The following is a 27,322-nucleotide window of genomic DNA, read 5'->3' as shown; positions in this document are numbered from 1 at the left end:
CAACACCGGGCCAGCCTACCTCAACAGACGACTCACCTTCTACACCCCATCCTGCCAACTCCGTTCAGCCGACTTCACTCTCGCCATCGTACTCCGCATCCAAAGAGCGACCACCGGAGGCAGATCCTTCTCTCACCTCACCACCAAGACCTGGAACACCCTTCCTTTGCTCCTACGACAGACCGATGACCTGCTGACTTTCAGGAAGCGCCTGAAAACTTGGCTATTCGAGCAGTAGCAGCACCCCCTCCCCTCAGCACCTTGAGACCCTTACAGGTGGGTAGTGCACTCTACAAATGTATTGATTGATTGATTGATCGATTAACCCGGCTCTCCATGAACGACTTCGCAGAACCCTGCACTAACTCAACAATGTGAAAAACTGGAATGTGCATATCACATTTCATGCATGTATGACTATTGTACTACCTACACTAAATAGAATGTACGTCTGAGGACCAGTGCATGGCAATGACAACAATGCAATGGCACACCACAATGGCAACCAAGGCTAAACACAGCTACAGCTCAGTGACAAAACCAAATGGCCACTGTTCCAAATCCCCAAGCCTGAAATGGACTGACCATGGTTTGGAAAGTAAGATGTCAGACTCCGTGCACATGCACAACATCCAGAGACAGGACTATTACCATTGCATACCCACATACTGTGGGCCAGATTTATACTTTTTGCTGTAAAACTGAGCAAATGCAGTTTTGCAGCAAAAAAGTATAGCGCCGGCTCGCGCCATTGCACAGCCCCAGCCGGGCACCATATTAAAGGAATGTCCTGGGACAGGATGTCACTGGACAGATGTCAGAGAGTTAGTTTGAAATCCAGAGCAACACTAGGGCATAGTCCGCATACCGATCTGCAATGAGAGCGTTACAGAGATTACCATCAGGATGGAAGGCATGGTGCCACACAAAGCACATATGCAGGTCATAGATATCGTGCCCATTGTTGAATACCTCCAAAGCAGGGGCACCCAGATTAGATTTATATATTACCAGTCACAGGCTCTTGACAAAATCCATGTACACCTCTCATATCTGTAATAATTTTCCATTGGCTACTGACAACGAATACTTCAAGCCATAGGTAGCAGAGCCAAAGAATAAATTCCACATTCAGTGGGTGGAAGGAAATGAGAATAGGAGAATGAAGGAAATATAGCTCAATACTGGTCAGTCCATTAGAGAAGTGAATTTTGGAATCTGTTGTAATAACACATGTTAGAGCTGAACCACTATTACTGTACACCTAACACCCTATCTGTTTGCCTCCATAACTCACACATAGACATTGGACCTCATTACACCCCCACTGATGAATCAAGTCAGGAGGTGTAATGTCAACAATCCACTTTTGAATGTGCACATTCAAGACTTGAAAAGGCCTACTCAACATATCTGCATGTCACTGGGAGTACTAATTGATGAGCTAAGGCCTAGAGGCAGGTGCTCCTTCTTCCTCTGGCTCTTCCTCACCTGCCATATCAGCATTTCCAGCCACTGGTCCTGCTGCCTCACCCTCATCAGCTAGCAAGGGTATCTCACATCTCAAGGCTAGATTGTGGAGCATGCAGCAGGCAATGATGATTTGGCAAACCTTGTGGGGTGGGTAGAGGAGGGCACCTCCATATAGGTCCAGGCCCATGAATCTTGCCTTCAGGAGGCCGAAAGTTTGCTTGATTACACACCTGGTCCTCCTGTGGGCCTCATTAAAACAGACTTCCACTGGCGTTGCTGGGTACCTCACTGGTGTCAACAGCCAAGGAAGTTTTGGATAGCCAGAATCACCTGTGAACATCATGGTAGGACAAATAAAACAATAGGATCAGCAACTGGCCAGAATGTGGTGACAGATGACATAACATTGAAACACATAACAATGCATACTTACCAAGCAGCCAGGCCCTCTCTATGTGAAGTCGTGCCATCATGCGTGGGATATTGCTGTTCCGCAATATGTAAGAGTCATGTACTGATCAAGGAAACTTAGCTGTCACTTGTGAGATGTACTGGTCTGCCTGAAACACCACCTGCACGGTGATAGAGTGGTAGTTCTTCTCGTTCCTATACACCTGTTCATTGGCTCTGGGAGGGACCAGGGCTACATGAGTGCCATCAATAGCCCCTACCACATGTGGAATGTGTCCCATCTCACAAAAGTCTGCCTTCACATAGGCCAAATCTGCTCTTTGGGGGAACCTGATGTAGCTGTCCAGGTGTTTCAACAAATCACATAGTATATCCTTCAACACCAGACTGAACATGGGCTAAAACATCCCTGCTGTTAAGTCGACAGTATTCTGAAACGAGCCTGTGGTCACGTAGTGTAGCACTGACAATACTTGTACCATAGGAGGTATACAATAGGGACTGTGAATGGCTGGCATCAGATCTGGCTCCAACTGTCTACGTAGATCCATGATGGTTTGAAGATTCAGACAATATGTCTGGATGACATGCCTGTCCTCCATGGTTGCCAGGTCTACTAGTGAACAGTATACTGGTGGTTGCCTCTCTCTCCTCATGGCAGAATATCTATGTTGAGAGGAGAGAATGTACAATGTGTCATGCAGAAGGCACACGTCTGCAGCACATGGTATATTAGCTCACACCTAACATATGTAGGGGATGTGTAGAACTGCTAACATATACAATACAGACCATGGATATGCAAATGTTACACCGTCATTACTGCACATTGGCTAACATGTAAGTCGGATAGGAACTATGTAACATATATAATTGAACATGTGTGGGTGACTGAGCAGTCCTGCACTGATCACACATATATATTTTTAATCTACCTATATTTAGCCATTGCCTATGTACCTCCGAGCCTAACAGAGCTGTCAGCATATACAAAGCCTCAACATGTCATTGTGTCAAGATTGTCACATTATGTTGCGCAACCATGATGGCACATCATAGGGGGTCATTCTGACCTCGGCGGTAAAAGGCGCTTACCGCCGGCCAGAAGACCACCATAACACCGCCGCGGCCGCGGTAAACCGCCACGGTCATTCTGACCCGCAACTGGCAAACCGCCAAAAACCCGACATCCACAAAAGTCCGCCACACCAAAGGTCAGCGAAAAAATGGCGATGACCAAACCTCCACCGTCACGCCAACAGAAATACGCCCATACAATTCCGACCCACAAATCCACGCGGCGGTCTTTCAAACGCGGTATTCCATTGGGGGTACACACCGCCGCGGTCAAAATACACACACACATAGAAAACTCTGCCACATTGGTCAGTTTGAAATACACACACCTGATACACATACTAAAACCACTCCCACACACCCAACACAATATAAAACACACACCCACATCACCCACAAGCCTCTATGACCCGAAATCATTACCGAAGGCTAGAGAGAGAGCACAGATTAGACAATCCCACAACACCATCACCCTCACAGAATCCACGCACCAAACACCACACATCACACACCACCACACGCACCACACTCATCACCACAAACGCCACCCCACACCTCAACCACACCACCCCATGGCACCCCAAAGACACCCAAGGTTCAGTGACGCCGAACTCAGGGTCATGGTGGAGGAAATAGTCCGTGTAGAGCCCCAGCTCTTCGGGGCACAGGTGCAGCACACCACAATTGCCAGGAAGATGGAGCTATGGCAAAGGATAGTGGACAGGGTTAACGCGGTGGGACAGCATCCACGCAATCGGGAGGACATCAGGAAGAGATGGAACGACCTACGGGGGAAGGTGCGTTCCATGGTATCAAGGCACAACATTGCGGTGCAGAAGACTGGCGGCGGACCCCCACCTACTCCCCCCGAATTTACCGCATGGAAGGAGGAAGTCTTGCACATCCTGCATCCTGAGGGCCTCGCAGGAGTAGGCGGAGGAATGGACTCTGGTAAGTCAAATCTTCACTACTGCTTCCCACCCCCACCCCACCTGCATGCCAAGTCATACCACCACCCTCACCCCCACCCCCATCACACCAACTCCTTGCAAATGGCTCACCATCACAACCCACCCATCCCAACACCATGCCCTGCATGCGACCACAAAGCATGGACACCCATCACCAAAGCATGCCCACTGCACACACACATCACCCCCACAAGCCACCCTCACAAAAGCCCCCACAAGGAAATGCCTGCACTTGGGTACACGAACACCCACCCATCACACGGAATGCCATACACAGAAGCAATAACCATACCTTCATACCCCTGCAGGACCCGAACGCCACCACACCGCCACGGAGGGTCCAGCGATGTCCATCCCACCCCCAGAAGAGGCCCCCAGCGATGACAGCAGCTCTGTCTCCCTGGAGCCAGATGACCAGCCCGGCCCATCGGGGACCTCTGGACAGTCAGTTCCCCACAGACAGGCACAGGCTACACCAGACCAAAACCCCTCTGGGAACACCAGCACAGCTCCCACCCAGCGGGCCCATGCCTCTGTCTCCAGGACACGTAAATCAGCGGTGTGTCCACCACTACAGGGCACCCAGGTTGACCCACCACCCCAACAACAACAGGGACCTGGGGGCAGTGGTAGTGGGCACACCGTCCAGGGGACAGAGGCCCAGGAACACAGGGGAACTGGGAGGGCTGCTGTGCGACAGGGGGGGGACAGGCCCGGGGAACCGACTCTCCAAGAGGCCCTCTCCTCCATCATGGGAGCATACCACCGCTCCCAGGAGACGATGGCGACGGTACTGGCCCGGTTCCAGGAGATCCAGGAACTGCAGGAGGAACGGTACATGGGGTTCAGGGAGGAACTGAGGAACATCGGTTCCGCAATGGGGACCATCGTCGTGGCCCTTACCCAGATCATCACCACATTGCGGGACCATGTGGCACCCCAAAGGGCCCCTGTCACAAGCCCAGGCCAGGAACAGCCTACCACCTCCGCCGGCGCTAGTGGACAGGAGGCCCCCACACAACGACAGGCCACCAGAACCCCACCTCCTGCAGAAGAAGAACCACCCCGCAAGCGGAACCTGAGATCTCACAAGAAGACAGAGTAGGATTGCAAGACCCCCGCCAGCCAAAGATACCCCCTGATGTCATCCCACTGTCCCACATTGTCACCCTGTCCAACCTTGAACTGCCCCTGCTCCATCCTTCCCCAGGCATATGGACAATGCACCTGTGCGACTGAGAACTGGACTCTGCCATGGACATTACTCCACCCCCACCCATCACCGTTTCACAATCATGAACCTATATGTAGCACTTAAAATAAATCACTTATTGCACTTAAAATAACAGGAGTCTGCTTGTATTCTTTACAAATGTATTACACATAATGGTGCAATAATGTCCAGTTACTTTGTGATGACAACATATCAATTTCAATAAGCTTTAGTCCATGGGCAAACAAAGCTAAGTCAGGCAGTGGGTCATACAGCTCTGAAAAGGGAAGGGAATGTCACAAATCAGTTAACAGGAACTGGGGGGAAACACAGACAGTGGAGACCCATGAGGCCTTAAGTAAATGTAAAATGGCGTGGCTGATTCTTACCAGTGTGCTACTGAAAATATTGTTGTATGACTGTATCCCTGTTGTCCGTGTCGTCCCCGTCGTCTTCCTCCTCTTCACTCTCCACAGGCTCCACAGCTGCTACAACACCACCATCTGGACCATCCTCCTGCAGAAAAGGCACCTGGCGTCGCAAAGCAAGATTGTGAAGCATACAGCAGGCCACGATGATATGGCACACCTTCTTTGGTGAGTACATTAGGGATCCCCCTGTCATATGCAGGCACCCAAACCTGGCCTTCAGGACCCCGAAGGTCCTTTCTATGATCCTCCTAGTGCGGCCATGGGCCTCATTGTACCGTTCCTCTGCCCTGGTCCGGGGATTCCTCACTGGGGTCAGTAGCCACGACAGGTTGGGGTAACCAGAGTCACCAATTAGCCACACACGGTGTCTCTGTAGCTGTTCCATCACATAAGCGATGCTGCTATTTCGCATGACATACGCGTCATGCACTGACCCAGGGGACTTGGCATTTACATGGGAGATGTACTGGTCAGCCAAACAGACCACCTGGACATTCATCGAATGATAACTTTTTCTGTTTCTGTACACCTGCTCACTTTCTTTGGGGGGAACCAAAGCCACATGGGTCCCATCAATGGCACCAATGATGTTGGGGATGTGTCCAAGGGCATAGAAATCACCCTTCACTGTAGCCAATTCGCCCACCTCAGGGAAAATAATGTAGCTCCGCATGTATTTCATCAGGGCAGACAACACTCTGGACAAAACCTTAGAAAACATAGGCTGAGACATCCCAGATGACATGGCCACTGTTGTCTGAAAAGACCCACTTGCCAAAAAATGGAGTACTGACAGAACCTGCACCAGAGGGGGAGTCCCTGTGGGTTGGCGGATGGGGGACATCAGGTCTGGCTCCAGCTGGGCACACAGTTCATGTATAGTTGCTCTGTCAAGCCGGTATGTAAGTATGATATGTCGTTCTTCCATTGTCGACAGGTCCACCAGCGGTCGGTACACGGGAGGATTCATCCTTCTCCTCGCAAGTCCCAGCGGACGGTGCCTAGGAAGGACAACATGGAGCACAGAGTCAAGCAACCCACAGGTTCGTACACACAGCTTGCACAGTACACGAATCGCTATGCATTGAAAGGCTTGTATGAGTGGCAATGCAAGGCCTAGGCCTGTGTGACGCAGTAGAAATCATGCCATGTGGGCCCTTGAAATGGCAGCTGCCTGACCTGTGAAGTGTCACAGTGGGATGTGAGGTCACTGCGCTGGCGTGGCACACCGTGACGGTAGGTGGTCGAAGACCGCGACGCAAAGCAGCATTGGATAACATTGAACCCTATGGGTCTCAGGAGCCAATGACGTGACCGCCATTTTCTATCAGCTTAATCACTCGAGACCTGATCATCCACAGGAGAGGACCTATACTGCAAGTGCTGCTATGACCTCGGTCTGGGAGATACAATGGCTGCTGCGAATGGGGAAAGGGCCCCTGCCTTCACTTCCGAAGAATTGGAGAAACTTGTTGATGGGGTCCTCCCCCAGTATGCGCTACTCTACGGTCCTCCAGACCAACAGGTTAGTACACAGGGTGCACGTAGAATGGGCTATGCCTGTGTTGAGTGGGGTGTATGTAAGATGGTGGGGAGGGGAGCGAATGAGGAGTGCAACGCACGAAAGATGAGAGCATGTGCCACATGGCAAGGTTGGGGAGGGGGGGGCACTCACATTGACCAGGCAGAAAACTGATGCGATATCCTTTACCACCCTGTACATGTCACATAGGTCAGCGCCCATCAGAAGATCAACATTTGGCGTGCCATCGCCAAGGACGTCCGGGCCCTGGGGGTCCACAACAGACGGGGCACCCACTGCCGAAAGAGGTGGGAGGACATCCGCCGCGGGACCAGAAAGACCGCCGAGTCTCTGCTGGGGATGGCCTCCCAACGTAGGAGGGGTGCCAGCCGCCAATTGACCCCCCTGATGTCCCGGATCCTGGCGGTGGCCTACCCCGATTTGGATGGGCGCGTGAGGACATCACAGCAGACACAAGGGGGTGAGTATCAGCACATTCTGCTATCTTTGCGCGCAGTGAAGGTGTCTGGGTGGGGGAGGAGGGCTGTGGCTATCTCCAGGCCAGGGCGCATTCTGTAGGCTAGGCCCCTCCATTAGACACGGCCCTGTGCCCCCGCCCCCCACCTCTGTAGGGTGCCAAGTACAGCTATCCATGGTCCGGCCTCACCCATGTGTGCATTTGTCGTCCAGAAACCTGTAGGCCTAGTCACAATAACTGAGTAGTGTACCCCGATTGCGCGGCCTAGTTCAGGGGGCTTCTGTGTCTGTCCTCTCCGACAACGGTGTTGCCAATGCATGCACTCAACCTGTCTTCATTTCTCCCCCCCCATTTTCTTTGTCTTCCTGTTCATGTGTGCATTAGCATCATCAGGCGGAGGAGAAGTGGCATCGGCGCACGAGGGAGCTGCATCTCACATGGCCCCGGAGGGCCATACAACAGACTCCGAGTACACCAGTGAGACGGAGGGCGAGTGGAGCTCCACAACGGGGACCCGTGGAGACGTCAGCGACACCGACACGTCCTCGGAAGGATGCTCCCTAGCGGTGGCGGCAACATCCGTGCCCACCGCCACAACAGGTACAGCCGCCACCCAGCGCACCAGCCCCGCCCTCCCAGCAGCCCCTCAGCCTTCGCTCCGTGCCCGCTCGCCCAGGAAGGCGGGCATCTCCTTCGCCCCAGGCACCTCAGGCCCTGCCCCAGTTACCCCTGCTGCCCTCAGTGAGGAGGTCATTGACCTCCTCAGGACACTCATTGTTGGGCAGTCTACCCTTTTGAATGCCATCCAGGGTGTAGAAAGGGAGGTGCATAGGAGCAATGCATACCTGGAGGGCATTCATTCGGGTCAGGCTGCCCATCAGGGATCGTTCAACGCTCTGGCCTCAGCACTGACGGCAGCCATTGTCCCTGTCTCCAGCCTCCCTCTTCTGACTCCCTCCACCCAGTCCCAGTCTCCTGTTCCTCTGCCTATCCCATCCACACCATCAGACCAGCCTGCACACACCTCTACACCCAAGGGCAGCTCATCCAGACATAAACACCACAGATCACACAAGCATTCACCCAAGCAACATCCAGATGCAGACATGCCAACAGTCACTACCACCTCTGTGTCCCCCACCTCCTCATCTCCCTCCTCCCTCCCTGTGACGTCTCCACTCACATCTGCATGCACACCACCATCAGCCAGTACTTCCATCACCAGCACACCCTCCATTACAGTCCGCACACGTGCAGTCACCACCCCCACTGCCATTTACACGTCCCCTGTGTCCTCTCCCAGTGTGTCTGTCACCCATTCTTCCAAAGCACACAAACGCAGGCAGCCACCCACCCAACAGCCATCCACCTCACGACAGCCTCCGTCACAGGCACCTGCACCCAAAGACAGCACACTTGACTCTCCTACAACCACATCCACTTCCTCCACTCCCAAACCCACTACACCTATCCGTCCCTGTCCTTCCCAAGTCCTTTTCCTTTCCAACCTTGAGCTCGTTCCAATCACTGACCCACCCCCTCCATCTGGTAAGAGTAAAAAAAGCACCTCAGCCACCACCAGCCCTGCATGTACTATGACCAAGTGCAGGGCTATTGGAGTCCACCAGATCCTAGGGCAGGAACATCGGCCAGCAGCAAGGGGACAGCCAGCCCACCCCCTGGGAAGAGGACAAAAAAGAAAAAGGCCCGGCGCGACAAGACTGAGACGGCTGCCACCAAGGACAGTAGCCTTGCCCCGTCACCTGCCACACCATCCAAGGGAGGCAAGGGCCACAGAGCTTCAGCGAAGGAGGGCAAGGGCAGCAGGGTGGAGAAGTCAGGCAGGAGGCGAGCTGCCCAGGAGTGCCCCACCAGCCCCATTCCGGGTGTGACGGACGACACCCACGGGCCCAGGACTCCATCACAGGAGGGCGCCGCGACCGCAAGTTCGGATGGTGAATGAGCGGGAAGTCTTGCCCAGGTCTGGCTCCCTAGACACACAGGACAAGCACCGCTGAACAGGGCCCCGCCGGGAGGAGCACCGCTGAACAGGGCCCCGCCGGGACAAGAACCGCTGAACAGGGCCCCGCCGGGAGGAGCACCGCTGAACAGGGCCCCGCCGGGACAAGAACCGCTGAACAGGGCCCCGCCGGGAGGAGCACCGCTGAACAGGGGCCCGCCGGGACAAGAACCGCTCCGCTGGGCCCTTCATCTCAAGCACCGCTCTGCTGGGCCCTTCATCTCAAGCACCGCTCCGCTGGGTCCCGCCGTCTCTGCACCGCTCCGCTGGGGCCTTCATCTCAAGCACCGCTCCGCTGGGCCCTTCATCTCAAGCACCGCTCCGCTGGGCCCTTCATCTCAAGCACCGCTCCGCTGGGTCCCGCCGTCTCTGCACCGCTCCACTGGGTCCCGCCGTCTCTGCACCGCTCCGCTGGGGCCTTCATCTCAAGCACCGCTCCGCTGGGCCCTTCATCTCAAGCACCGCTCCGCTGGGTCCCGCCGTCTCTGCACCGCTCCGCTGGGGCCTTCATCTCAAGCACCGCTCCGCTGGGCCCTTCATCTCAAGCACCGCTCCGCTGGGTCCCGCCGTCTCTGCACCGCTCCGCTGGGGCCTTCATCTCAAGCACCGCTCCGCTGGGCCCTTCATCTCAAGCACCGCTCCGCTGGGTCCCGCCGTCTCTGCACCGCTCCGCTGGGGCCTTAATCTCAAGCACCGCTCCGCTGGGCCCTTCATCTCAAGCACCGCTCCGCTGGGCCCTTCATCTCAAGCACCGCTCCGCTGGGCCCTTCATCTCAAGCACCGCTCCGCTGGGTCCCGCCGTCTCTGCACCGCTCCGCTGGGTCCCGCCGTCTCTGCACCGCTCCGCTGGGCCCTTCATCTCAAGCACCGCTCCGCTGGGCCCTTCATCTCAAGCACCGCTCCACTGGGGCCTTCATCTCAAGCACCGCTCCGCTGGGTCCCGCCGTCTCTGCACCGCTCCGCTGGGGCCTTCATCTCAAGCACCGCTGGCCCATTTACAGTGCCGGTTCTGTGTCGACCAGGGCTTCAGGAAGCACTCTGGGCACCATGCCTCCTCCATTAACAGTGGAGTCGGTAATCCATCTGATGGACTGTGGCTTTGCACTTCCCAGGATGGAACAGTGGCCAACCCACCCACTGTAGAGACTCGAGAGACTGTGGCTTTGCACTCCCAGGATGGAACAGTGGGCAAGCCACCCACTGTAGAGACTCGAGAGACTGTGGCTTTGCACTCCCCAGGATGGAACAGTGGGCAAGCCACCCACTGTAGAGACTTGTGAGACTGTGACTTTGCACTCCCCAGGATGGAACAGTGGGCAAGCCACCCACTGTAGAGACTTGTGAGACTGTGGCTTTGCACTCCCCAGGATGGAACAGTGGGCAAGCCACCCACTGTAGAGACTTGTGAGACTGTGGCTTTGCACTCCCCAGGATGGGACAGTGGGCATGGAGGCCCCTCGTGAATCTGGCGTCAAGGACTCATGTGGCTGAGGTGCCCCCCCTTCCCTTCCCCCTGAGGTGCCTGTAGTTTTATCATCTGATGCCCCAGCAGTGTTCTCTCCAATGGTATCTGGTCTCCTGTGTGGGCTTTGCCCATGTGTTTGTGCACATTGGCCCACGGACTATGGAACTTTGAGGGTATGAGCAGGACTTATTGCCTATGTATATATTGTTGACTCTGTTCATTCCTTATTTTTGTATCTTTTATATGGCATATTTCCCATACCTTTAATGGAGCTATTTCTACATATATTTTATAGATCATTTTAATTGTGTCTTTGCATTATTCCGGTGGGTTTAGGGGGTGTCACTCTGGCTTGTTGCTCGGCATTGGGGTGTAGGTATTTGTGGTGGGGGGGTGGGTGTATGGCGCATGTGTGTGCGCGTAAGCTTTCCTCCTCCCCCCTCGCCTGTGTCGTAGGTGCAGTACTCACCATTGTCGTCTGCGCCAGCGTTCGTAATCCTGGTAGATGAGCAGGTAGACAATAGCTGGTAGGATGTTTAATTCGGGTTCCATGCTGTCCTCCTTCCTCGTGGAGTGTGTATAGGTGAGCGTTTTCCCGTTCGTAGTCTGTTTCCGCCGTGTTTTTATCGGCGGGGCTCCCGCCCCGGAAAAGGTGGCGGATTGGTGAGTTGTGATAGGGTGGGCGGTACATTGTCTGCCGCCTGCCTGTTGGCGGTGACCGCCGCGCTGTTTGTCTGTCCCGCCGTGGCAGTCGGAGTGTTAAAGTAGCAGGCTGTGTTGGCGGTTCCCGCCAGGGTCAGAATTCCTTTTTTTGGACCGCCTGCCTGTTGGCGGGTTGGCCGCCGCTTTATCACCGACCGCCAGGGTCAGAATGACCCCCATAGTGTTACACAGATATTTCGGCGAGTAAGTGTCTGACGCACTTAATTAAGGGCATCCATAGATTGCATGTGCCCAAAATGGCAGGCACCTGACCCACTGTAGTGGACAGTTGGAAGTGACTTAAGTCCGCCGGTGGAAGTCGTCATGGAAGTAGGCGGTCGCAATCGCTGTACAGCTTGTTATTGGTTAACATTGCTGCCTTTGGTGGACTGGGGCCAATGGCACTGACGGTCCTGCACTTGGTGGCCATGACCGCCATTTTCTGTAGCCTTGCTCATTTGACTCCTGACATCCTGACACTGTTGCTAGGAAGACCTTCACAATGTGAGCTGCTGTGTACTGCCTCTGGGAGCCATCATGCCACATCCCTGCCTTCACCCCAGAAGATCTGTAGAAGCTGGGGAAGGAGATCCTACCACTGTATGGACAGCTATATGGGGCACCAGAGGAGCAGGTGAGTGCCCCAGCCATGTGTGATAGGGGTTGCGTGTGACGTTGAATCTGGCATGTGTACTGGTGAGGGAGTAGATGAATGCAGATGCTATATAGTGAAGGTGTGTGAGCAGAGAGGATGGGTATGTGTGGGCACTTGCTGTGACAGATGTGTAGTGACCACTCCTGTTGGTATGGTGCATGTGTTCATGACTTTCTCCCTTTGTCTGTGTCATCTATGCAGGTGAACGCTCATCAGAAGAAGGGGTTCTGGCGTCCCATCGCCAAACAAGTGCGGACCCTGTGGGTCCACAGCCGGCGGAGCACCCATTGTCGTAAGCGATGGGAGGACCTGAGACGCTGGGCCGGGAAGACCGTGGAGGCCTTGCTGGGGATGTCCTCCCAATGAGGGAGGACTGCCCGTCAGACCCTGACCCTCCTAATGGCCCGCATATTGGCGGTGGCCTACCCTGAGGTGGATGGGCATTTGAGGGCAGCACAGCAGCCATAAGGGGATAAGTACCGACTGTATCCTGGTACTTGGTTCTATTTGTATGGTGTTTGCTCTCTCATTGTAGCTTCTGTGACAATGTAGTAGATGCTACATGTATGTAGACTAGTGGAAATCAGTAGTTCCCACCTTGCCTGAGTATTAGATGTAGATGAGGCATCATGGTTTGCTATGTGTATGTTTAAATCACCTGTATCAAGACATCTCTATGGCTGCATGTGGAGATGCTCAAATGACTATGCCACATGTGTGACTCCATCCTGCCGTTTCTATGGATGTGAGCTGGTGTATCATCCTACCCATTGAGTATAACCTGGTCCATCCATCAGCATATGAGCGTTAGTAGTTCTAAGGTGTCTGTCCACTCCCATCTGTGTTGATTACCTGTACTTGTAACTGGGTAACTCACTTTGTTGGTACCAGGACTATTAATATCTAGTACTGGTACAGGTATGGACTCCATGTGAGGCAGCCATCTCATTTACACCACAGATATGGCCTGTATAGGACAGTACATATGGGTTTGTAGTTGTCTCCCCATTGTCCGTTCATCTTCATTCTATGGGGTATGTGAAGGTAGCAGTGGAAGGACATTCTAATTTGGTTGTATGGTTTAGTATATTTGGACTCATCATGTATTTCCATAACGTTTATATGTGGGCATTTCACCTGTAACCCAATGACTTTGTTCTAGAGGTGGTAAGTGCCTAGGCAGAGCTAGCCTTTGACAATATGCGATGTCAATGCTATGTGTGCCAATGCCCTACCATTAAGAGTGCAACATTGCTTAGTTTCTGCCTACATCATGTCTCAATGGTTATCTAGGGGCACTTCTTATGAAGTGGGACAATCATTGCTACCCTTGGCCTAGCTGATGTGGGCACTTTGGACAGGATTAGGTATGGAATGACTTATGAGATCAATATGAAATTGTTTAGTTGTCCCACTATTTCTAAAGCAGCCTTTTGTTTTAGTAGGATATGTTGTCAGTGCAATGGCATTCATGTTGGTCCATGTGTGCATAATGTGTACATGTCATTTCCGTGAGATGTGTGTGTTGTCTGGACTTAGGTACAGGTAATCACATGTCAGGAATGTGGTGAGTGATGTTTGTTTACTCATGTTGTCAAGCTGTGCAACTGTAACTGCATGGCAGGTGGAATAGTAGGTGCCAAATGAAGTATTTTGTGGCTGCCTGAAGTTTATTTGTTGTGACACTGCACTCAGTGATTGACTATGGATGTATCATGTGTGCTATGTAGGCCATTGTCGCTGCACATGCATAAATGAAGTGATGTGGTGTATCTGTGTTTAGTGTCTGCAGATATTCCTCTGTGATTGTGTAAAAGTAATGACATGTCTGTTCTCCAGACATTTATTCTACACATCAGATGTCACCTGTATGGGAGTCCCACTTGTTGTGGCTACATCAGTTAAAGTATCCGTATTGGCATATATGTACAGAGGGTTCGGCCAGCCATGTGATATGACTGGCAGGTGCTGTGTGGTCTGTGAATAGTCTTCACTATTAAGGGACATTACTAATGGACATGGTCTGGTCAGGTGTAGATGCAGGACATGCTTGATGTGTTGTGATCAGTCACCTGCTCTTCCTATTGGTGATAGGAGTTTGGTGAGGTATGAAAAGGATTATGCTAGATATTTCTACTTCAGCCAGGGCATGATGAGCATACTGACATTGGTTTACTGGTGATCATTAGGATTACTCCAGCCTTGCTAACTTACTTGGATTTTGATGTGAATGTGAGGGATGAGATAAAGCGGTGGATAGTAGTAACATGTGGCATGATGTAGGATATCTGTATTGCCAACAGAGATAGCCTAGCTAGGAGATCTTTACATACAGTTGTACATGGTTACATGTGTGTATGTGTGAAATATGTTAACCCTCTCTCTCCCTCTCTGTCTCTCACTCCCTCTCTCTCTATTTGTGTGCATCAGCATCGGCAGGCGAAGGAGGCGGGCACAGGCGAGGGGGGATGCTGCTGGCCACGGGACCCAGAGTGCTGCGACCACCAACAGCGAGGGACCCAGTGGCATGGATGGCAAGGGGAGTGCCACAGGGAGACTGGATCTTCGGCCTCATCCTCTTTGGAATCCTCCTCCAGTGGACACTCACTGGCAGTGGCGGACCCTTCTGGGACCACCCCAGCACCATCTTTGTCCACTACCCCCTTACTACCATTATCTTCCCTGTAGCTCCCCACCCAGTAGTTCGTGCCTGTTTACCCAGGAGGGTGGGAGTTTCCTTCTTCGCAGGCACCTCTGCCCCTGCCCAGTCAGCCCTGCTGCCCTCAGTGAGGGGTGTATAGACCTCCAGAGGTGCATGGCTGTAGGTCAGTCGACCTCCATGAATGCCATCCAGGGACTAGCAACTCAAGTCCAACAGAGCAATGCGTTCCTGGAAGGCATTCACGGTGCACTGGTTGGCCTACAGAGATCGTTTCAGGCTCTGGCCTCCACACTGACAGCAGCCAGTCACCCTTTGTCTTCCATCCCATTCCACCTTCCTCTTCCCAATCCCATAACTCTCTTCCCTGTCCCAGCCAAACCACTCAGACAGACAAGCATGCACCCACACAATATCCAAGGGTATCACTGACAAACACAAGCACCACAAGACTCACCACTGGCATGCACACAAACAACACCCAAGTGCAGACACACCAAAACCCACAACCTGCACAGACTCCCCCACCACCCCCACCTTCACAGACACTACACCGGACACACCTGCAGACACCACATTCACTGACAGAGCCTCTACTCCAATCCTACCCACTGCAGACCTGCAGACATCCACCCCAGTCACCACATCCGCAGACACCACAACCACAGACACACCCACATGAAGCACATCCACCATACTTGTAGTCACCACCCCAACAGACAGTCACCCATCTTCTACGGCATCTCCCAGCACCTCCTCCCCCCCTTCCTCCAAAGACACATAAATGCCCACACTCACCCACCCAACAGACACACAGCACACACAAGCATTCGCCGCACACACATGCACCCAAAGCATCCACCAATACACTTCCTACAACCACTCCCTCCCTCTCTACTCCCAAACCCATTTGCCATGACCATCCCTGTGTGTCTAAGAAATTTTCCCTCTCAGAGTTGAACCTTTTCCCTACTCCTCTCCCACCCCATGTGATCCCCAAAGATCTGTGTTCCTCCCCGTGTCCAGCCCTTCCACCTCCAAGTCCTCCCCCGGCCCCTCTGCAGGTACCCATGCCCTTCCCCCTGCCAAGAAGTGAACCCCCCTCCGAAGAGTTCCCAGCTCTCCCCTGTGCCTCGATCTAAGCCTCCCCCTCTCAAGCCCAAACCCAAGGATCCACCTCCCAAACCCAAACACCCCCTCAACCCTCCAACCCCTGAAGTGCCTGCCTGCCCCCTTGATGCCCCTACCAGTGGAGGTTGTATGGCAGTCAGGAGTCATGTAGGGGAACAGGAATGTGCCATCTGTGGATGCTGCACATGTTGTAAGGGACTGGCTATTGGCCTAATATTCTTGTACATAGTTATGTTTTTAATTATTTATTCCCATACATCTAGGCCAACCAGTTGTTTGTTCCAAGGTTACTTTTTTGTCCTGCCTTTCATTCCTTATGGCTGTTTTGGTCTTGCCTACTTAAGTTTCTGTGTGAGTACATTTTGTGTGTGTGTTGATAGTGCTACCAGTAGTGTGTGGCCAGCATGTTTGTGTGTGTGTGTGTGTGTCCATTGCATTTGTCCCACTGTGATGGCTGTGTATTGTGTGATAGGCATGTATAAGTTAGGGACATGGATTCATGTTGATATTTTGTGTAGTGATAGTGTTATTTTGAGTGTTGTGTGCCCTTGTGTGATTGTACTGTCTCTGTGTGTGTGTGTGTGTATGTGTTGATTGTTATATCTGATCTGTTGTGATATGCGTTGGTGGCATATGACGTATGGCTTGTTGTATGGATGTTTGATAGTGAGTGTTGGTTCTCTGGTGTTGTTAGGTTGTGGTGTGTCTATGATTTGTCAAGAGGAGGTGTGTATTGTGGATGTATAACATTGATTACGAGATGTAGCAGTTGTGGTGTTGCGTCATTTGGTTGTGTTGTGTGTTGTAGTGTTAGGCTTTGCTGGTACTTTGCATCTGGTTGCTGGTGTGTGTTTTGAAAGTGTGTGTGTGTTGGCCGTAGTGTGTGTACTATGTATGTGCATGTGCATAGGTGGCTGTCTGTGAGTGTGCATGTCAGTGTGAAAGTATGTGTCGCCATCACCACCTGTTCAGGATGTGTATGTTGTGTGCGTGTCTCTACATTGACATTGTGCAATGGTGTAAGGTGTGTGCACTCACAGTTGTTGTCGTCATCATCGTCACTGGTTCCAAAGTTGTTGGGCAAGCAGGAGCAATGGGAAGACATGTAGTTCATGCTCCATGGCGGCTCCAGACTGGTATGTGTTCCTGAAGGTGAGTGTCTCCTTTTTTTAGAGTTTGTTTTCGCCAGGGTCTCCATGGTGGTGCGACCGTGGCGGGAGCCTTGGAGGTGTGCAGCCTCGTAATCTGTCCTGCAGAAACATGGTCTCTGCCTGCCTTAAAGTGCCTATCGCCGTCCGTGGCTGCCTGACCACACTGGCGGTGCTGGCGACAATTTGGCTGTATTCTGTTGCAAATACTGTCCTGGTCATAATTTGGCAGTCTTCTCCGCCAGCCTGTTGGCCACCTCCAACATGGTGATCCTGAGACCGCCAAACTCCTAATGGCCCACTTTAGGTCCATTCTCACCCAAATGATTCAGTAAAGCAATAGTATCTTGGCTACATGCCTCTCATGACTTTGAAGCAATCATTAAATCATCGATGTACTGAACTGATATAGATTGGAAAGGCATTTCTAACAATTCTAAATTCTTTTTCAACACTTGATTAAGAATTGACGGGGATTCTGAAAATCCCTGTGAATTCTACACCAGGAAAACACTTGATTGCAGAATTTAAAACAAAAGAGAAACTAGCTATCCTCATGTAGAGGCACTGAGAAAATGTTTGTGATAAATCCACTACTGTGAACCATTCCATGTCACATGGAATTTGAAACAAAATCCCTGCAGGATTAGGTACCACTGGACAACATTTGACCACTTTGTCATTTATCTTTCTCAAATATGCGAAACCTCCCACTAGGTTTCCGCAAACCCAGAATAGGTGAATTACATGGGCTACTCAGCACTTCTTGCAAAAGCCCTTGCTCAATGAAATCTGCAATTATAGGAGTAATCCCTTTAATAACATCTAGTGCCATGTGATATTGGGGAGTTATCGGGAAAACAGCATTAGGTTTAACTGTGACTTTAACTGGTTCCACTCCTTTAATTAGACAAACATCTCGACCTGAAAGAGCTCTCACATTTTGAATAACTGTAACTTGTAGGTAGGTCAGTTGGCAGATTTTGTACCTTAAATGCGGGAAAAAGATTAATTAATGAGAATTTTTATTTTATAAGATTACAGATTCCTCATCATCACTATTTGTTTGAATGGCAATTCCATCATTCGTACAAGTAATCAAACATTTTAATTTGCACAACAAGTCTCTTTCTAGCAGACATATTGTACTTGAGTCACAGACTACAAATTTGTGCAAGCCTTCAAAAGTACCAATTTTAACAGGAATCAATTCAGTAATCGGATTTGTCAGGTGTTGATTTGTTACTCACACAACTTGTACTGTTCTCCCAGAAAGTGCCACATTGGGAACTTCTGTAGTTTTGACAGTAGAGCGTGTAGCTCCTGTGTCAACTAGAAATGGAATGTCATGACCCATAACTGTTCCATTTACAGAAGGACCACTCTGATGCACCTCAAATGAAGCTGCTAGCACACATCCTTCTTCTTCCGATCACTCACTCATGATTTCTTCACTCAATTCATCATCATTGTGTAATGGGTACTGTGTAATCAATTGTTGACGATTTTGACTTAACCTTTGTCCCATGTTCTGTTGAGGAACCACTACCTGCTGCTGTGCCATTGGAGCTTGACGTATTTGCATTTGCTGCTAATGTGGCATCATTTGCATCTGCTGTTGCATTTGTTGCTGTGGCACCTGGAAACATGGCGCCTGCTGTTGGGGAAATTGCATTTGCGGAATTTGCATTTGATTATTCATATTTTGTACATTTGCATTAGGTTTCTGATTTCTCAGCCTTCTCAAATTTGGAAAAAGGTTATGTTCATTAATCTGCGCAACACCTTCCTCTACTATCAAAGGACATTTTCGTTTCCAGTGTCCAAAATCCATGCACGCATGACAAGGTAATATCTTCTTCAGTGCCTGCACATCACCTGGATTAACATTAGTATGCAGATCAACACGATTTCCACTTCTGCCACCACCACATCCTCTTCCTCTCACCTGTCCCTGACTCTGAACTACTTTCATGTTTCCCTGCTGTTGTTGTACTCCCTGTATCCCTGATTGCGCTGTTCTAATTTGCATCACCATTGCTTTCTCTGTCAACCTTTTCTGTTTCTTATATATTTCGTCACTACAATATTTAGTAAACTACAATACTTCAGCACTCGGTTTTGCTTGCCAGCAAATCAAATGACTCATAAGCATGTTACCAAATTCAGGTCTCAACCCTTGTAAAAACCTGAACACAAAATGAATCATATCTTCAAGCTCAATTGTCTCTGTACCACTGTAATGCTTGAATACCTGCAACAGCCTTTCATAGTATGCATGTATTGACTCCTTTGCTTCCTGAGCTGTCCTATCAATTCTCTGTCAATCAATATTTTTGGGAGAAGTTCTTGATTTCAAAAATTCAATCACTTTGTAATAGCTTTTCATTACTTCAGGAGATGGCACACCTGTAACCGGATTTTAAGGAGGCTCACTCATCGGCCAATCAACATTCCTCTTGCATTCAATCCATAAATCAGCTGGGACCACTATTTTCAAAAGAGTATTTAAATCCTCCCACAAACTTTGCAAGTTTCACAAACTTGTTTTCCTGTTGATACCATTTTACTGGCTTCTCTGTCAGTCTCGGGTAATAATTTGTAAATGACAAAATATCACCCCTGCTCCAAGGGACGTGAACATAATTCCATCCAGGGATTTCTCTCACCGGTAATATTTTTACTGGACTATCAGTCTGCTGAGTGCCAGTAGAGATCAAAGTTGCAGACTCTCTTTTCTTTTGATCTCTTTTCTTCACTCATCTGCCTTCCTAATTATCTAATGCTCCTCATTTTTGAATAATTTGAATTAATTCTCTAAAATGAACTTTCATCCCAGGAGATCTCATATTTGTAATGTATTTTGAATTGAATTCTATTCTATAACTCCTTTTTAATGGTTTGGATTTCTCAATATCTATTTCATATTTTTCTGGAAGCTCTGATCATTTCTGACGTGCCAGTCCTGCTCTGTTTGTGACATCTTCACACACGAAGCGTAACTCATCTTCATTATATGAGTCAATTCTATTTAATTCAAGTGTACCCTCAATCATTTCCTTTAATTCTAATTTTAATCTTGGCAGTGTCCTTTTCCCTTCAGCAACTATTTTCATTGCTGATGCTCCACTCACTTTCTCCAACCATTCTGTTTATTGCTGAGTTGTCAAGCCTTGTAAGTAAACATTATTATTTACTTTGGGCAAACATTGTGGAGTATTACATGGCGGACCTATCACTCTTTCAAGTGATACTAAAACTGAATTTGGAGAGACCAAAGTTTGTGGGATCACAGGACAAGTCACGTATATAAGCGGACCTATTTTGGCAAAAGTCTGATTTATTGGTCACATAACTCCTGCAGTACCATTGAGATTCTCCATTTCTGCATTTGAATTATGTAGCAAAAACATTGTAGCATTAACTGAGTTCAAAATCTGCATGTTGCTCTCATTATTTCCCTGGGCATACAATGGGACAAGTGGACCAATTGTGACAGGAACTGTTAATGCTTCTGGACCTGATGAAGTATTCTGATTTTTTGAGAAACCCATTCCAGCACTCTGACCTGTAACTACTGAGGAACTCAGTTATGATGTTGTCACCCGAATTTATGTTGGCATTATCTGGGCATGATTAACAACTTGAACAGGAGATATTGAACTAGGTGTAGACTTCATTTGAACCATCACTGGTTTCTGGAATATCTGTGGTGCTTCTGGAACTGTAATATTCAGTGCAGAATTAGCAACACAAACTGTAATATATATTACAGGCTGAGTGATAGTTTGAATTACAGGAGTTTGAGTTACTGTAATAGTAGGAACATTAGTTGCAACATTAATTTGGCTCTGTGTTAATACAACTGAAGGCGCACTTGGACTGGTACTAACACCTGGATTTGCCTTTTCCGCTGCAAATGGAGGAAGACGATTTCTCAATAATTGTGTTATAAATTGATCATCATCTGAATCATTATCATAAGTCTGTGATTTGTTTGCTTCACCTGACTTCAACTCAGTTTCTTCAGGATTCTTTTTCTTTGTCTTTGACCTGACACTGTCACCTTTTTTCTTGTGTAAATGCAGGAAACATTCCAATACCTTGCAAGATTTTTGTTCTCCAAAACTTCTGATCATTATCCCATTTGACTTCTAACAATGTTTTCTCAGCTATTTACATTCATCTCTGAAATTTTATTTTTTCTTATTGTATGGCTACTAGCTCCCAAATGGCTAAAGCTTCAAATTGTGCTGGTCTCAGTGGGGGCTTTAATTCATAAATTGCTCTTCTCAGATTTTCTAAAATATTCATATTAAAACTTCCATAAGTAGGAAAAGCTAAACTATGTTATTTTGCACCGCTGTTTTAACCAAATACATGCTGATGGACCTTTCCCTTCAATTACTATGTATGCCGATGTACCTTCTGGTGAGGCAATTTCTCCTATTCTAACTGGAATGAATGCATCTCCTCTCAACGCACTATTTAGTGCTTTACATTTTTTAATTTTCACCTTTAATAGGGCTTTAAACTACAAATTGAATCCAAAACAGGAAGTATTTTAATCCAAAAATCCTTTTCGATTGCAACCCTCGGCCATTAGCTGTTCACGATTGTCCACCAATCCATACAAGGCTCCTTTCACCAACCAACCAATCCCAGCGTGGACCAAGTGGCGTCACACTCACTCCACACATTGGCTGACAAAGCCCTGCGGCTCATCCTTCAAACTCAGTTTGCACAACTAAATGTAAATATTGCAGGCACCAAAAATCAACAAAAATCATTTGTCTGCTTACTACAGGTAGAACTCTAACACTTTGGAAGCTGCACAGAAATTTTGACTGTGGCATTTTGCAGAAACAGCTAGTCTTCTGGCTTTCTCACAAACGCAAGTAAGATTCGACCCGTAAACCTCACTCAGGTTAGTACAGGCCCTCCATATGCACCCAGGACTCACCTAATACCAACCATCAAAACACACACAAGGGAAATATTACTGGAGGTATTTTCGACATTGCTTTATCAACCAACACCTTCACCTGCAGACAAGTAAACAATAACAACCAAACATATGTTTTGTACAATACAGTACACCGGAGTCTTAGACTTCGCAGAGCCCATTTCAACAACAACCATGTGGGCAATATCTGAGCACAAAGCGCAACACTCATTTGCAATACGATGACTCCCCTACTCTCAACCATTGGAGTAGGCAAACTGCCTACTCAACTACTTTGGAGTACGCAAACTCCCTAATTCACTCATACATCACACTTCACCTGCAATTTGGCAAAGCATTGCAAGTGGAAACCCTAGTTAAAACCTGAACAACATTGGGAACATACAAATCTCATCTAAACAAGCATTGGAAAAATCTATTGAGACGAAAACATGAAACTAGATGATCTCTCTCCTATTCAGACCAAACCTTGAAACCAGATGATCTCTCTCCTATCGAGACAAAACCATCCTCTGTTACCAAATTCTGTCAGCGTGTGGCCTTCTAAATTTGGCTTAGGTGACACGTAATAGGGAAGTGACACCTTTTGACTCAGACAAGCAATATGAACCAATAGCCAAAAACAACAACAAAATACAATAAGAAGTCAGTAATTTACACTCACCATGACCTTTGTGGTTATGAATCACCACACCAGTTTAGTAAGGTCACGTAAACAATATGCAAAACCAGATGAAAGCAATACAGAAACAATACAGGCTGTATAAAACTTCTGAAGAATCTTAGTCGGACGAAAGCAAATCACCATTAAACACTCCAAAAGAATTATACAGAATAGCAACAGAATTATTTGTGAAATAGCAATAGGTTTCATTAGTTGTGCAGTGGATTCAGTCATAATCAATTAATCAACATTCAGTTCAATTATTGGGTTGGACATCCTTACTACCAAATTGTAATTCGAAAAGCATGTGTGGGGCTGGGCTTTGTCACATGCAAAAATAAAAAATAAAGCAAAAACGAATTTGGAAAACCTATGTTTTATGGCACTAGCAAAAATGTGGTTGGATTTCTAAGGGTAAACCTGCAAAGGAAACAAATGCACATTGATTATACCCCTCCTAAAAGAGACAGCAGTTAGCAGAGTATTTGTCAACAGAGCACAGGAACTGCATGTCTTCAGCGATCATCATCAGGAACATGGATAGAGGCAACAGTTCAGTAGAGTTGGGCCTACAATATCTGAACTGTTAGAATCATTAGTCACTGAACATAATTGCTACCAGCTGGAACAGAACCAGACTGAAACTGAACTGAAGAGAACTGACCAGAACTAAGACAACATCATCTGGAACTTTGTCTAACTAAAGTCCCAAAAATCATAGCTAATCTTCTATCGGACAAGACTATGCAGTCTGACAGAGAACAACCAATTGAATTACATCTCTTCTTCAGTTTGTAACTTTTTCCATACTTCTACAAAATAGTCTCATGTTGACGCTCTTCTCCGGACAGCAGTTTCCACAGAATATTAACATTGTAGAAATTAGCACCGAACATTACATTTTAGCTAACATTATTTCCTACCAGAAACTAAGCCCTATTGTTAAAACTTTCAATAGTTATGACAAGGCAGCACAGAATGAACAGAGTAGAAAAAGACAGTAGATTTCCACTATGAGCTATCAATGGGATAGCGAATACACAACATTTGCAAAAGATTTCAATGAAATCAGCATAACATCTCAACACTGAACTGATAAAATATATTACAGCTTAGGCCTTTTGACTAATGCTAATACATGAAGAAATAAAACAATTTTAATATTTGAGCCATATAATTTCATAATTAGTATTTCATAACTCTTAAGTAATATCATATATTTCAAATCATACTTAGTACATTATTTAATTATTCACAAGCATTCTCAAGTCCTTAGTCTTATTCTTTAAATATTTAATATCTTTTGTCAAAACAAATGGTTATAATTCATCGAAGTATGTTTTCAAAGTTATTTATTATTTCACATAGAACTCGATATGGTGGACACCATGTCAACAACATTTCAAACATGCACGTTTTACATTTCTATCAGATTTGTCTCTAATTAAGCACTTTTAATACATGTCATTTATACAATTTGTTTACTCATATTTTATCTAACAGGGTTTATCTGCTTTACACAAAATTGCCTCTTTGGGAAGAACAACGTTTTTAATTTCACTTCTGAAACACTGTTTTCACCCACTTAAAAATATTTTTCTTCATCATGTTTTCTTTTCCTAAACCTTGGGAAAAATGGGTAATTTGATGTTTTTTCGAACATTCTTTAGCAGATGCTCCTGGGCCATTTCGGTCTTCTGAAAGGTGCGGGAAATGCATTGATAAATGCTTGTGGTTATCAACTAAGTTGTATCTAGCTGGTGTTTGCCACATTTGCAGTTCCCTGACCACTCATCGAACACATCCCTTTGAACTCCCACAAGTGACACAGCATAAAATGTACAACTGTGCTGAAATGTATATTATGTACTCATGTGTAACTGATCGACGATAGTGCTAATACCTTTATAAATATATTGTAACACGCACAGTCATAAATTAGACTGGCTTCATTTGGTAAGACTGTCTTAAATCAGGAAACAAGACTTTGAAAAGAAAGGACAAATCTATCTCAGATAAGTCTTTACATCTAGTATTCAATTTCTGCTGAAGTAAAATACCTGGAATTGTGAGAAGAGTATATTTTGCAATGTTATTGTCTTTGGAGAGATTGAATGTGTCTGTGTACATTCACTTCGTGTGTGTGTGTACACCTTGTTTGCATGTGATTGTATGTGTTCGGTGTTTGTGTGCGTGTGCTGGTGCGAGTGTTTTTCTTTGCTGCCTTTGTGTGTATATTTTCAGGCATGTGCCAGTATGCACAGTTAGGTGTGTGAGTGTGTGTGTTCTTTGCTTATAAAGAATGGAGTAAGAAATTATGGCCCTCATTCTAACTCTGGCGGGCGGCGGTTGCCGCCCGCCAGGCGGGAAGCGCCATTTGGCCGCCACGCGGCCAAAATATCGCTTCCCGCATTCTGACATTCCTGCTGGGCCGGCGGGCGCTAAGCAAGTTAGCGCCGGCCGGCCCAGCAGGAATGAGGGCCGCAACACAGGAGCCGGCTCCGAATGGAGCCGGCGGTGTTGCGGCGGTGCAGCGGTGCGGCGGTGCGGCGGTGCAACGGGTGCAGTTGAACCTGTCGCGCTTTTCACTGTCTGCTAAGCAGACAGTGAAAAGCCGCCCTGGGCCCTGTTAGGGGACCCCTGCACTGCCCAGGACAACCGTTCCCGCCAGCCTCTTCCTGGCGGTGAAAACCGCCAGAAACAGGCTGGCGGGAAGGGGGTCAGAATCCCCAAGGCAGCGCTGCTTGCAGCGCTGCCCTGGCGGATTCGCCCAGCCGGGGGTAAACCGGCGGGAAACCGCCGGCCCCGGTTTTCTGACCGCGGCTTTACCGCAGCAGTCAGAATGGGCTAGGAAGCACCGGCAGCCTGTTGGCGGTGCTTCCGTCATTCGCGGCCCTGGCGGTCTTTGACCGCCAGGGTCGGAATGACCCCCTATATTTTCTTTGCCTAAAAGTAATCAAGAGGGCTTTATTACAAAGAGGGGATGTTTCCTGTTGAATCATTTTAAAAATGTTTCTGAGCTCTGCCAAATAAATGATTTAATTCCCACACTTCCATTGTTTAAAGTACACTTTGCTTTTTCCATGCCCCAGCTTGGCTCAACGGCCCTCATGGTTGCCTCTTACTCTGGCCACATCGACTGTGCCCGGGAATTGGTCTCACAAGGAGCTGATGTTAATCTACACAGAGAGGTAGGAAATCTTTTGCCTCTTAATAATGATGTCTTCTTTCGGTCACAACTCTTTGGAAATCTGCTTGAGTTAAACTGTGTTGTGATGTTTGCGCATGTATTTCTTTATACTAAACACATTAAACAAAGGGTTTCGAGTCCCTAAAGAAACAGGCTGAGATATTTTACGTACCCTATTACAAAAGAAACTCATCACTCGGGTGTGTTTTGCCACTTGTGTTACAAAAGAAAAGTGATTGTCCCATCTTTCAGAGAATGGAAAAACTAGTTTATTAATTGTAAGAAAGTTCATACTTTATGCAAAGTCTTTAATTGTAGTTCTCCAGCATCAGTCTAGCAGAATTAAAAATAGATCCTGTGTTTAATTTGTGTTGGTGGTTGAAAGTAGTGTCCACTGGCACTCAGTTACGGGGAGGGGAACTTATCTTTCTTGAAACAGAGCAAGAGTATTAAAGGCAACTAAGGAAGAAGAAAGGGGGAATGGTTAGATAGGAAACAGTGGCAAAGATGATGAGATATGCAGGAACATGCAATAGTGTGATAAAGAGTCAAAAGTCTAGGGTGGTGGATAAAAACAAGGCAGCTTGGTATGTGAAAACCTTTGCCATTGGCAGCACTGGGTTCCTAAGAAAAATGTTCGGCCGCTGCACTCTTTAAAAAAAAAAAGAAAATTAAGCATAATTTGCACTTTTCAATCCCAACTATAACACTGTTTTTATGCACTTTCCAAAATAAACAAAACAACAACCATAAACATCTTTGCACTCAAACCATGGCCAAAAGAAAGAGCAGGCATCTAGAAAGGGAAATAACTCTTATTATTCTGAAAGAAAATGTATAATATACAAGTAACAAATGAAGTACCTGGTACCAATAACAAAGAATGTGCATAAATCCAGTTAAACTGTGTGAGCCACCAATGATGATTAATAATCAAGAAGTTTGAAATTAAAATAAAAAAGGAGGTCACATTTAACTAACATGCAGCTTCCAAGATTGCCTTTAACTTGGTTCCCTATAAACCAACAATGAGTACCAAACAGTGGCGTCTATTCCAGTGGACTACATTACGTTTCAAACCTTCCTAGAGATTATGGAAGAGGGCACTGGATTCTGTAGGTTTACGAATGAAAACAATCCTTGACC

The 27,322-nt window shown here is 48.0% G+C and overlaps 1 protein-coding gene across 1 annotated transcript in view; it reads left to right on the top strand.

Annotated features, from left to right (window-relative positions):
• The window catches only part of ANKRD29 (ankyrin repeat domain 29), a 585,479-nt gene that overhangs the window by 204,144 nt on the left and 354,013 nt on the right, over window positions 1–27,322 (top strand). The window contains exon 3 of the mRNA XM_069220024.1: window positions 26,079–26,177. Within this exon, the coding sequence (XP_069076125.1) occupies window positions 26,079–26,177 (99 nt within the window). The remainder of the gene's footprint in view (window positions 1–26,078; window positions 26,178–27,322) is intronic.

Source organism: Pleurodeles waltl, chromosome 2_2 (genome assembly GCF_031143425.1).
Source record: "Pleurodeles waltl isolate 20211129_DDA chromosome 2_2, aPleWal1.hap1.20221129, whole genome shotgun sequence".
Taxonomy (NCBI): Eukaryota; Metazoa; Chordata; class Amphibia; order Caudata; family Salamandridae; genus Pleurodeles; species Pleurodeles waltl.
This window is presented reverse-complemented; position numbering and strand designations above follow the sequence as displayed.